The sequence below is a fragment of the Balaenoptera physalus genome (assembly GCF_965194825.1).
Source record: "Balaenoptera physalus genome assembly, chromosome: 1".
Taxonomy (NCBI): domain Eukaryota; kingdom Metazoa; phylum Chordata; class Mammalia; order Artiodactyla; family Balaenopteridae; genus Balaenoptera; species Balaenoptera physalus.
Genome location: NC_138882.1, coordinates 171,272,686 through 171,285,196, shown reverse-complemented (window position 1 = coordinate 171,285,196; position 12,511 = coordinate 171,272,686). Strand labels below are relative to the sequence as shown.

Genomic DNA, 12,511 nt, shown 5'->3' with positions numbered 1-12,511 from the left:
GCAGCCGTCTCTGGGGTACCAAGGGATGAAGAGAGGGTTTGGCGAGTGGGAGCCCTCGTAAGGGGAGACTGGACTGGCTCTGTGACATTGGGCATTGCGGGGGTGTGGGTGGATTCTCCGCCTGACTCTGTCCCTGCACAGACATGTGCACCCCCATTATAATGACTTGGGGGCACCTGGGAAGCCCCTTGCTCACTGCAACCCAGGGTGTCTGGGAGGCCTTGAATCATGGCACTCTGAGGTCTGGGCTGGGCTCTAAGCCTGGTCTGTGCTGGGCTCAGCTGCTGCCCGCCACCCACACAGGCACAGAGGGGTCTGCACCTTTCACAGCCGGCTGCAGCTGTCGTTTGACTGCCCCGCGCTATGTGCCTCCCCTCCCCGCGTGTGCCGCGGCCCCCTCCCTAGCCCCTAGCTAGCAAACAGCCACAGCTCTAGACGCGGGGCGGCTCACGTGGGGCTTAGACGAGTCATCCCCGTGGGGCAGACGTACTGAGTTCCTCGCTCGCTCGCTCGCTCGCAGAGCCATGGCCGCAAAGGCACACCACGCCCACTGTCCCACACTCACAAGAGAACACACTGGGAGGCCAATGCTAGTCAAAGCCACAGTCACACACCCAGACACACCGAGAGACAGACACCCCCCAACACACACACACACATCCCTCATAGACACAAACACCAGTACACACAGAGACAAATCAAGACCCATACAGACATATCCCACCCAGGATGCCCCCCAGTCATCAACCCAGAGCCCGTCCCCTACCTACATTCAAGCTCAGAGACACAAACACACACACAGCAACACACTGGATTCCCCAGACACACAGTCACAGCCCTTACTTCTAAACACAGACGCTCAAACTCCATCTCTCTCTCTCTCACACACACTCACACACACACACACACACACACACGTCCCCGATCCATTCCCCTACCTCTGCCAGCACCTAGGGCAGGCAGGACAGAGCGTTGTTACCGCAAGGGTGCTCTGACCCATCACTCACTGTGCGGATGGCACCCAGGGACAGGGTTCTGCCCTAGGGCCAGCTTCAGTCCTTCCTCCTGCCCTGGACAGGTGAAGGAGGTCCCTGACCCCTTCCCTGGGCTGCCCCAACTTCCCTCCCACACACTCTGTGCCTAATGGTACATCTCTAGCTCCTTTGAAAAAAGGCTTTGGCTGCAAGAGGGAAGATGGAAGTTCCATCTCAGGAGTTACCTCCCAGGAGGGAAGGGGTGTGAATCTCCGAGGGTCAGAGGGGAGGGTGAATCTGATGTTTTAGGAAGGTCCCGTCCTGAGACATATAATAGCCAAGGTGATGGCTTGATGCTCAGAAGGTCACCCTTCACCCACTTGTGACTCCTGGAAGGTCCAACCTCCTCACCTTTGCCCCTGTTGTTTCCTCTGCCTTGAATCACCCCCTGCAGGGCTTCCTTCTCATTCTTTAGGTCTCTGGTGTGTTCCTGCTGTAGGAGGCCTGTCCTGACGCCCTGGTTGGATCAATCTGTCCTTCTGTGCCCCCCAGCTCCTGGGCCCCCTGGCAGCTCTCCTCGCTCTATAGAGGACTTGCCTGGCTGTGAGCCCACCTGCCTCCAGCCAGCCTCTGTCTGGTGTGGGAGGAAGGTAGACCTGGAGAAGAGTGCAGGTTTGAATCCCATCTCGGCCTCTGCTGTGTGACCTTGGGCAAGTCACTGAACCATGTGAGTCCAGGGTCCTTATCTGTGAAATGGGGATGGTAACAGCTGCCTCACTGGGTTGATGTGAAGATTAAATGAGATCATGCAGATGGTGGGGACTGTACAAATGGCAGCTGTATTATTCTAGCTCATTGCCTGGCACACAGCTTAGAAAAACTTGAATTCATCAGCCCCTCTGGCGCCCCCCCTTCCTGCCCCCACCTACTGTCCCTGTATTGGGAGGGGGGAAAGTAGGTATGAACAAAAAGGATTGGAGGGCAGATGGAATCGGAGGCTGGGAGAAGGGCGAGCAGGGCCTTCTGGCATCGCTGGGAGCTAGCTGCTCCAGCAACAGCCGGGGCCTGGCTGGAGGCGGTGCAGTGACCCACCTGTGCCCTCATCCTCATCAGCTAGGTGAGGCAGCGGGGAGAGGTGGAGCTGGGATCCACCTCTGCACTGTGGCTCTTCGAAGCTGCCCGGGGCGCGCCGGCACACAGTAGGTGCCCTCTGAAAGCAGAGTAGCCGGAGGCAGAAATGTTGAATGAATGCGAAAGGTATGAATGAACGGATGGAAACATGAATGGAGGTGGGATGGACGCTTGAAGTCTGGGGCGAGGAGGAACGAGCATCTCCCTCCCGGTCTCTGGGTTGGGAGACCTGCAGCCGAGACCGGCCAGGGGCTCCCTCCCCTCCCTGCCCCTCCCGCCCCGGCACCCCCCCACCCCCACCCCGCGGCGCGCAGCCTGGCGGAGCCCGCGCCCAGCCGCAGCCCGCGTCGGAGCCAGCGCTCGCGCTCAGCCAAGCGAGCCCAGGCAGCGCATCTTTGGGAGGGGGTTGCCCCGGCCCCCTCCCCTCCAACCCCAGTCCCCGGATATCGGCCTTCGGGGCGGGGAGGCAAAGTCCCGGTGCAAGATCGTGGGACCAGCAGCCGAGGACGCCGGGGTCCCGGAGCCAACAGGTGTGGGGCTTGGGGGACCCCCGGGCTCGGGGTGGGGGGTTCCAGAGGACCCTCGGCGGGAGCCAAGAGTCTCGGGAGATAACCTGGGTGCTGGGAGGCTGGGTCCCCGGCATGCTCTGCCCTCCTCCCGGCAGGCAGGCTCCTAAAGAACGCTTCGCGCCCTCGCTCCCCCCACCGCAGCCCCCACAGCCCCAGAGATGCAGGGAGGTCCCGCTGAGGAAGCGGGTCCGCCGGCGCCCGCTGCGGTTATGAAGGAGACCCCTCATGCTCCCCGGGGGGTCTCCAGGGATCGGCAACCCTCCTACATACGTCCGGGGTCCTCCCTTCTCAGCCGGGGGAAGGACGGGTCTGAGCGAGCGAGGAGGGGCGGGGTGCGAGGCCGGATTTATGAATGAAGAGGGCGGCCCGCGCGCCGGTCCAGCGACCCCTGGCGGCCGCCGGGGCGCATCGCGGCCACGGGATTCAAGGGGGGACTAGCGGGGGTTGGGGGCTGACGGGCCCAGCCGCTGTGCCTGGGGCTCTCCCCTCGCTTTCGGAGAGGTTGTCAGTTCCTCCCTGCACCTCTACCCACACTGTGTGTGTGTGTGTGTGTGTGTGTGTGTGTGTGTGTGTGTGTGTGTGTGTGCGCGTGTGCGTGCGTGTGTGTGTGTGTGTGTGTGTGTGTGTGTGTGTGTGTGTGTGTGTGTGTGTCCTCACCAGGGAGGGTCTGGCAGGTCTTGTGGGCGGGGCCTGGGTCTTTAAAAGCCTCCCTTGACCAGTTTTTCAACCAAAAATTCAGGCCTGTGAACTGACTCAGGAGAGAACATTTAAATCAGGATGGCTTCCCCTCTCCAATCTGTGGTATTTGGTGGACTCAGACAGACCTGGAGTAGCAGCTTTGTGACCTTGAGCAAGGGGCTCAACCTCTCTGAGCTTCTATCTCCCCCTCTGCAAAGCAGGGCTCTTAATAGTGGTAACCGGCAATGACCATGAAGCCGGCTTCCGGTGCCAGTTTCTGGGTAAAGCACTTGGCATTCGTTAGAGCTCATTACTCCTCAGCGGGGCCCTGTGAGGCCGGTTCAGTTATTACTCCACGGGATAGATGGGGAAACCAAGGCTGAGAGGTAAGTTACCCAACTGGTATGAAATTGGGATGCAAGGCAGATCTGTCTTTCTCCATCGATTTCAGGCTCTCCATAACCCACATGACTGTGAGAATTAAGAGGAAGCTTATCTGCAAATTGCCTGGCACTCTCCCTAATGTTCCCTTTTCCTTCCTTCAGAAGGTTTCAGGCTGGGACCACAAACACCTGAGTGCAAGACTCTGGGTCCCCTGAGGGAAGTGGGCTAAGGCCTGGCCTGGGGGCGCCCCTCCCTTGGGAGAGCCTGGGATGTCCATCAGCTGTAGTGGCTCCTGAGCTCATGGAGCCCTCGGCCACCCCAGGGCCCCAGATGGGGGTCCCCACTGGCAGCGGGGAACCGTCCCCGGTGCCTCCAGACTATGAAGACGAGTTTCTCCGCTATCTGTGGCGTGACTATCTGTACCCGAAGCAGTACGAGTGGGTCCTCATCGCCGCCTACGTGGCTGTGTTCCTCGTGGCCCTGGTGGGCAACACGCTGGGTAGGTCTCTAGGTCCCTGTGGTGCTTCGGGCTTCCCCTGGGGAGTGGGAGGGGTCCTGGGCCTTGCTTCTCTCCCCCTCGCCCCAGTCCCTACTGGGTACTGTGGGGGAAGGGTCTCACTGATGGGACCCAGCTAGACTGGGCGTGGCTCTGCCGCCGGCCTCATCTCATCCTGCTCCCACCCTGCAGTCTGTCTGGCCATGTGGCGGAATCACCACATGAGGACGGTCACCAACTACTTCATCGTCAACCTGTCCCTGGCCGACGTGCTGGTGACGGCCATCTGCCTGCCGGCTAGCTTGTTGGTAGACATTACTGAATCCTGGCTCTTCGGCCATGCCCTCTGCAAGGTCATCCCCTATCTACAGGTGAGCTTTGCCTGGGTGCCCCTCATGACCCCGCTGTCATACCAAGTACAAAAACCATGGCCTTGCATAGGTCTCAGTGAATTTCAAACTTGCCTTTTAGACAGGACATCATGGCTCAGTACCTTGGCAGTGTCATGCTCTATTGTTAGCAAGGGCAGGCCGCCAGGCACGACACTCAAGGACACAGACACAGACACAGCCCCATATACTCATACAGAGATCCCTTCCAGGTCACACCCATAGACATACACACAGGCATGTACAGACACATGTACAGTCACTTCCAGGTACACGGGCACACAGTGGAGGAGAGAGGCGCAAGCCCACCGTGACAGAGAGTGGGCCTGTTCCCTGATCCCAAGGGGGGCAGCTTTGAGGTGGCGGGCTGGCAAGAGTCTCCTCCCCGCCCCTTCCGATCCTGGCCGGGGCCTTCCCTCTCCCAGTGGTGGGCGTCAGGCTGTCCCGTAGGGTTGCTGGGCTGGAAGGAGAGCTGGCCAGAGGGTTGCATCCCTCGACCCTCTCCCTGTACCCCAGAGGGCAGGGAGCACTCCTGGAGCCAGTGCCCCTACGTCTCTGGCCTAGGTTCATCTCTGCCTCCCAGAATAAGGACTCTTTTTCCTCACAGCCTGGGGAAGGGATGGGATCCTGGGGCAGAGAGAAATGCCTCTTGGATTTCCCATTATTTGGAGGTTTCCCACTCAACCCATTAACTCTGGCAACCCTGAGAATAAAGACAGGCAGGTGAGGAAATCCACCTTAGGCAAGTTATTTAATCTTTCTTGCTTCAGTTTCCTTACCTGTACCTTGGGGGTAAGAGGACACACCTCAAGGGTTGTTGCGAGGATAACGAGAACAGTGTCCGCCACGTAGTTATTTCCTAAAGTGTAAATTATTATTCATAGTAGGGGAGCACCTACTATGTGCCAGGTCTCAAGCTGGACATTCTCCATCCATAATTTCATTTATTCTCACAAGGATCCTGCCAGGTGGATGATACATTCCCATTCTGCATACGAGGCTCAGAGAGGGTGAGTGATTTGCCCAAATCTACACAGGCAGTAAGTGGCGGAGTCAGGATTTGCACTGCACCTGGCTGCCTGGTATTTCTGGGCTGTGAGCTCCATCACTCACCCCATGTCTCTGGGTGGCCCCCAAAAGGACTGACATTGTGTCCCCATGGGGCAGGCCGTGTCTGTGTCAGTGGCAGTGCTGACTCTCAGCTTCATCGCCCTGGACCGCTGGTATGCCATCTGCCACCCCCTGCTGTTCAAGAGCACTGCCCGGCGTGCTCGTGGCTCCATCCTGGGCATCTGGGCCGTGTCGCTGGCTGTCATGGTGCCCCAGGCTGCTGTCATGGAATGCAGCAGTGTGCTGCCCGAGCTAGCCAACCGCACCCGGCTCTTCTCTGTCTGTGATGAACGCTGGGCAGGTAACGGCGGGAGCCTTGGGCAGGTGTCCCTGAAGTGGGCACCTCCGGGGCACACCCCCCCAGAGCAGACATCTATCAGGGCACTTTTGGGGTGGGCACCCAGGGGTGGGTATCTCCTGGGAGGACACCCTAGAGCAGGCATCTACCAGGGATACCTCCGGCGTGGGTACCTCCTCTAGTGTAGACATCTGCCAGGGTCCCTCCAGGATGGAGACCACTGGGCTGGGCAACTCCAGGGTCTCTCTGCCGTGGCACCTGTATGGGGCCCAGCTGCTTACTTTGGCCCTAGTCAGGGCAGGGTGGTATTGCTAAGCAGGGCAGGCTGGGGGTTCCCAGACTGAGCCCAACCCTTGCATCTCTTGGCCCCTGCAGATGATCTCTATCCCAAGATCTACCACAGTTGCTTCTTCATTGTCACCTACCTGGCCCCGCTAGGCCTCATGGCCATGGCCTATTTCCAGATCTTCCGCAAGCTCTGGGGCCGCCAGGTGAGGCGCACTCTGGTGTCACTGTCTGGGCTGGGAGGGGACAGGGGTACTGGTCTGAGGGAGTAGACAGTCCTCTGCCTTCAGAACATGCCATCCTGGCTGCAGCTAGAGAGGCAAGGCCTAGGCACATGTCAAACTCAAGGCCAAAAGTGCTAGTGCCAGCCCTGGAACCGAATAGTAACAGACATCCTTCTAACATCAGTAGCTGCCAGTTATTGTACCAGGCACTCCCAGCTAGTCTTGCATCCTCTTCACCACCATACGTTATCCCCACCTTTTTTTTTTTAAATAAATTTATTTATTTATTTATTTATTTTGGCTGCGTTGGGTCTTCGTTGCTGCATGCGGGCTTTCTCTAGTTGCGGCGAGCGGGGGCTACTCTTCGTTGCGGTGCGCGGGCTTCTCGTTGTCGTGGCTTCTCTTGCTGCAGAGCATGGGCTCTAGGCGCGCGGGCTTCAGTAGTTGCAGCACGCGGGCTCAGTAGTTGTGACTCGCGGGCTCTAGAGTGCAGGCTCAGTAGTTGTGCCTCGCGGGCTCTAGAGTGCAGGCTCAGTAGTTGTGGCGCACGGGCTTAGTTGCTCCGTGGCACGTGGGATCTTCCCGGACCAGGCCTCGAACCCGTGTCCCCTGCATTGACAGGCGGATTCTTAACCACTGCGCCTCCAGGGAAGTCCCTATCCCCACCTTAATATATGAGGAAACTGAGACCCAGAGAGGCAAAGCAACTTCTCCCAAATCCCTCACCAGCGAGTGGACTATCAGGGACTAAAACCTGGGTCTGTGGGGTTCCAATGCTCGGTTCAGCGCCACAACAGCAATAACACCTCCGTGCTGCTGTCCAAATTAGGCACTTTGCTTGCAATGTCTTCACAACTATCTAAGCAAAGAAGCAATATTACCCACTTTACAAATGCTGAGTAAGGGCAACCAGTCTGCCACGGCCGATGAGTGGCAGAGCCTTTCTGGTTCCAGGGCCTTCCTTCTTTCCTCTATTACAAACTGACCAACAGCAGGTTTTGGTGTGGGGGGGCGCGGTTTGCCATGGGAGGGGGTGCTCAGAGGCCCCCTGGCACTGCGGGACGAGTCCTGGGTCAGTGCCCTGGCGGGGAGAGGAAGCTGGCCAGAACACGAGCAGCCCTGCGGCCCACCAACACTTGCCATCTGCTCCTCGCAGTCCCCCGGTCACGATGGCAGGAGTCGCTATCCTTATCCAACAGGAAAACCAAGGCTCAGAAAAGAAAAGTGAGTTTACCAAGGTCACATAGCTCGTGAATGGCTGAGCTGGCCCTGGATCCCAAGTTTCCTGAACTCTAGCCCCATGCCCTTCTGTTGTGGGGTGATTCAGGTGTCCAGTGTGGGAGAGGCTTTGAGAATATCTGTGGCTGCTCCAGGAGCCTAGAACCACCACAGGCCTATTGGCACTGACCTAGGCTGGGACCTGTGCTCTGAGGCCCAGGCCATTCCACGCTGTCCACCTGCACGCCCCTTGCTCAGGCCTCCCAGAGTCGGGCACGGACTAGGGGAGGCACGAGTCATCCAACCACCCCTGTCACCACAGATGGAGGTGGTGATTTAAGGAAGATGGATGGGTAGCTGGAAGGATGTTCAGGCCCCAAGCTGTGACCTGGGGACTTGTCAAGGGTCCCCTACCTCATCTATAACTAAGGGTGAATAATACCGTCCCAAGAGGCATATTGTGGGTGGTCTCACGATGAGCTAATGGAAAATGGAAGTACACTCAAGTCCAGAGTGTTGGCTTTTATCATATATATTAGGCTCCTTCCTGCTGCAAGGGTTTGTTCCCTTGCCCACCTCCCCCTGCCCCAGGATCCAGCCTGGAGCAGGCCCAGCGAAGCAGAACGACCCATCCAAGGAGCTGTACCCACCGCTGCTGTCTGTGTGTGCTGGACAGATCCCCGGCACCACGTCGGCCCTGGTGAGGAACTGGAAGAGGCCCTCAGACCAGCTGGAGGACCAGGGGCAGGGCGTGGGCGCAGAGCCCCCGCCTCGGGCCCGTGCCTTCCTGGCCGAGGTAAAGCAAATGCGAGCTCGGAGGAAGACGGCCAAGATGCTGATGGTGGTGCTGCTGGCCTTTGCCCTCTGCTACCTGCCTATCAGTGTCCTCAATGTCCTCAAGAGGTGAGAGCGCGTGGGGAGGGGTTGGGGGTGGGGAGAGGTGGTGGGGTCAGAGGAAGGAGCTCTCTCTGCTTCGGAGAAAGACCTGGCTTTCTCCATTATTATTATTATTATTTCTCCATTATTATTTCTCCATAATAATACAGGCTAGCCTGCCTCCTAGGGCTATCATGAAAATTCTCTCGTCTGGGCACTCTATCTTCAGGTTGTTAGGGCTGGGAACAGAGTGAACGAGTGCACGGGACAATGTCCTGCATTTGTGGAGGCGACATCTGGTGGGAGAGAGAATGGACATGTATTACAATGTCAGCCAGTGATAACTGCTTTGAAGAAAAAATAGGGAAAGCGGATAGAGAATGACAGTGACAGAGGTTGGTGGGGTTAAAAAAAAATGTTCTTTAGATGTAATGGTTAAAAAAAAAAAAAAAAACCCTCTCTGAGGAAGTGACATTTGGCAGAGACTTGAAGGAAGGGAGGAACCACACCCACAGGTGTCTGGAAGAATAGCAAGTGAGAGGCCCTGGGGTGGGGGTGGGGAGGGGGGCAGGGCAAGACCCTGGGCTCTTCGCCATGAGACAATCTCAGTGTGAGTTTGTGCTTGGTCACTTCCTGGCTGTGTGATCTTGGACATATCACTTTGCTTCTCTGAACCTCAGTTTCCCTATTTGAAAAATGGATGATGTCTATGACTCATCATACTGCTACGGGGATGGATGATAAAGTGGAGGGGGAGCCCCAGGGCATCACACAGCTGGTGACTGAGCAGAGGTACCCTGGTCCCTGTTCCTAGGCCCACTCTGGTCATACTTTCTGCGCCCAAGAACCCCAAACTGTGGCCAGGACCCCAGACTCAGAGGCCCAGGAAAGGGCTACCTGGTGGACAGAAGGGGCAGTGGGACTCTTGTACTTTACAGCCATTCATGAGCTATGTGACCTTGGTCAACTCGCCTTCCTTTTCTGAGTTTTCCTGTCTGGTAGATGAGGACGGCGACTCCTGCCCAACATAAACACACACACACACACACACACACACACACACACACACACACACACACACACAATCTATCCCATTTCTGAGTGGCCTGCCCCCTGGTCCTAGGGTGTTTGGGATGTTCCACCAAGCCAGCGACCGAGAAGCCGTCTATGCCTGCTTCACCCTCTCCCACTGGCTGGTGTACGCCAACAGCGCCGCCAACCCCATCATCTACAACTTCCTCAGTGGTGAGTGGGCTGGGGACGCAGAGTGACTGAGGGTGGCAACAGTCCCCAGGACAATAGTCTCCCCATCTTCAACCCAGGCTGAATAAAGCATGCGGGGAAGGATACACCTGCTGCCTCCTGGCGATCATGACCCTGCTCTGGGAACTCCCACTCAGGGGGAAGACTTGTCCCCGCCCAAGAGCCCTGCTCTGAGTGGGAGACAGGCCACACTCCCAATAGTGGCCAAAGAAGGTGACCAGCACCAGGACCCAGTTTTGCAGATTACGCAGACCGCTGAGTGGGTGGGAGCGCAGGGGCTGGGCCAGCTCACCTCCACCCCTGCTTGATGCATGCACTGCAGGACTGCCAATCAGCCAGTCTGGTCAACACAGGCTCCAGATGGAGCCCCTGCCTGAGAAGATGACTGCATAATCGAGGCATCAGGGGGAAGGGAGGGCCACCAGCGAGGCAGCCCAGGGCCAGGAAACAGCTTCCCCATGCCCAGCTAGACACTTACTGGCAGAGTGGCCCGAATTTGGGGGGGGGGCTACCCCTGAATCCACCTGCCTCCAGCACCAGCCCTCCCACTCTCCCCCCTGCAAGTCCAGGCATCCCTGGTCCCCTGTCCCCCAGCCCAGGCCTCCTCTCTCCGCTGTCCCATAGCCCCCACCCCCTTCCACTACCTCCTGGTCTCAGGGTGGAAAGGCCCCACCCCGGGCCCCTGCCTGGGCCCAGCAGAGTGTGACTCACCAGACCTCTGACTCGGACCAGGCCTAGAGAACTGACCAGATGACTGCTCAAGCCTGGACAGTCTTTGAGAAAAGGTTGAAAGGTTAAAGAAGGGGCTGGGGTCAATGCTGTAACCCTCACTGAGACCAAAGAATTACTCAACAAAGGCTAGCCGGGTGGTGTCCAGCTCAGAGGAGAGAACAGAAGAGATGAGCAAGCGGCAGAGGACACATCAGGCAGACTTCCTGACGTGCATTCCTTCGTTTGGTCTACATTTACTGAGCGCCTACTGTGTGCTCGGCCCGCTGCTGGGCACTGGCCAGGCTTGCGGGGTGATTGAAACACGGTTGTTCAGTTCCAGCACAATCTGTTGCCTGGTGTCCTCTGACTGTACAGGTGGCTGTGGTGGTCCCTCCTTCCCCGCTGTCCCCTACCCTTTAAGCAAAGGCTCTGGAATGAGAACGGGGCCCAAATTCTGGCTGGTGACCTTGGGCAAGCCACTGCACCTCTGTGTGCCTCTGTGGAGTGAGGTTAAAGGACTCCAGCCAGGCCTTCAGGGTGATGGGGTGAGCTGGGCGACAAACTCAGGCGCCCGGCGCAGTGCCTTGTGCAAGGACTGCTGCCACTGTCATTTTCATCACCATGGGGCAGAGATGGGGAAAGCCTAGCCACAGATGGTGAGCCCTGAGCCCCTCCACCTACCCGCCAACGAGGGCAGAGGTGACCTGAGCTCCCTGAGCCAGACAAAACGTTTTCAGCCAGGCTCAGAGCCAGAGCGCAGTCAAGGAATCAGATGAAAATTGCATTTCTCCTTGGGAACCTGCTCCAGGGCCTCTGTCCTCACTCTCCCTGGCAGTGACGAGGTCGCCTTGGGGCTCTCTCCTGCCCAGCTCTTCCCTTCCCTCCCACCCCCTCACAGGCAGCTTGGCTGGAGCTGCGTGGGTGTCCCTGGGCCCAAGGCCCCTTCCTGCCACTTCTGTCTCCTTATGGCTGTGTCTTCTGTCTCTCAACCAAGGCAAATTCCGGGAGCAGTTTAAGGCCGCCTTCTCCTGCTGCCTGCCTGGCCTGGGTCCCTGCGGCTCTCTGAAGGCCCCCAGCCCTCGCTCCTCTGCCAGCCACAAGTCCTTGTCCTTGCAGAGCCGGTGCTCTGTCTCCAGAGTCTCGGAGCACGTGGTGCTCACCAGTGTCACCACGGTGCTGCCCTGAGCGAGGGCCATCCTGGTGGCAAAAGGGGGTGCAACCTATCCCCTGCCTGGGCTGCTCCTCTGGCTACTGGGGGACCTGCCCCCACTCCTCGTGGAAAGATTGCTGGTTGCAGTGCGAGGCCGGGGCTCCTCGCCTCGTTTTCTGTTTAACTCTGGGCAGTGTCACTTCCCTTCTCTGAGCTGCGTCCCCTAAGTGGATTGATGTGAGGATTAAGCACACTCAAGAAAGTGGAAAGCTCTCTGTAAACTGTAAAGTGTTATGGACAAGATTAACGTTGTGTTCCTCCCACTTGGCTGTACCACACAGTACCATCCATCACCGTCATCCTTCCAGAGCTTGGCCCTCCTCCCAAAGACCCCTCTCCTACCCAATCATAGGTCTTCCCTGGAGTCTGCTATAAGGGTCCCAGCAGGCATTTCCATCTGGTCCAGGGGCTCTAAAGCCCAGGCTGCACTTGGCAGCGCTCCTTGAGGCCCATGTGAACTAATCTGAGCCCAGCCCTTCCCCAGTGGGAACAGAGCCCCACCCTCACCAGGTGCCAAGTGCACACACCACAGACTGCACCCCATCGGTTGTGCAGTGATAGGACACTCTCCATGAGGCCGTTTGGTATGGAGGCCAGCAGCCTGAAGCAACTGTAATTAAAAGCCTGGCACTGAATGTTCCCTTTCCTTGTCATTGCACAAAATCTGTGCTTCTTAGGTTAGGAGTGAGAAGGTG

The 12,511-nt window shown here is 57.9% G+C and overlaps 1 protein-coding gene across 1 annotated transcript; it reads left to right on the top strand.

The window, feature by feature from the left end:
• Positions 1-3,941: 3,941 nt before the first annotated feature.
• HCRTR1 (hypocretin receptor 1) lies at positions 3,942-11,871 on the top strand. Its single transcript, XM_082412478.1, has 7 exons — positions 3,942-4,235; positions 4,425-4,603; positions 5,789-6,032; positions 6,405-6,520; positions 8,433-8,659; positions 9,756-9,877; positions 11,601-11,871. Exons 1-7 carry the CDS (start codon positions 4,037-4,039, stop codon positions 11,789-11,791), a joined length of 1,278 nt encoding a protein of 425 aa, XP_082268604.1. The 5' UTR covers positions 3,942-4,036; the 3' UTR covers positions 11,792-11,871.
• The last annotated feature ends 640 nt before the right edge of the window (positions 11,872-12,511 follow it).

Coding starts and splice junctions, on each gene's coding strand:
- HCRTR1 (XM_082412478.1), top strand. CDS start 4,037: ATGGAGCCCTCGGCCACCCCAGGGCCCCAGATGGGGGTCCCCACTGGC. Junction 4,236..4,424: donor CCTGGTGGGCAACACGCTGG/GTAGGTCTCTAG, acceptor CCCACCCTGCAG/TCTGTCTGGCCATGTGGCGG. Junction 4,604..5,788: donor AGGTCATCCCCTATCTACAG/GTGAGCTTTGCC, acceptor CCCATGGGGCAG/GCCGTGTCTGTGTCAGTGGC.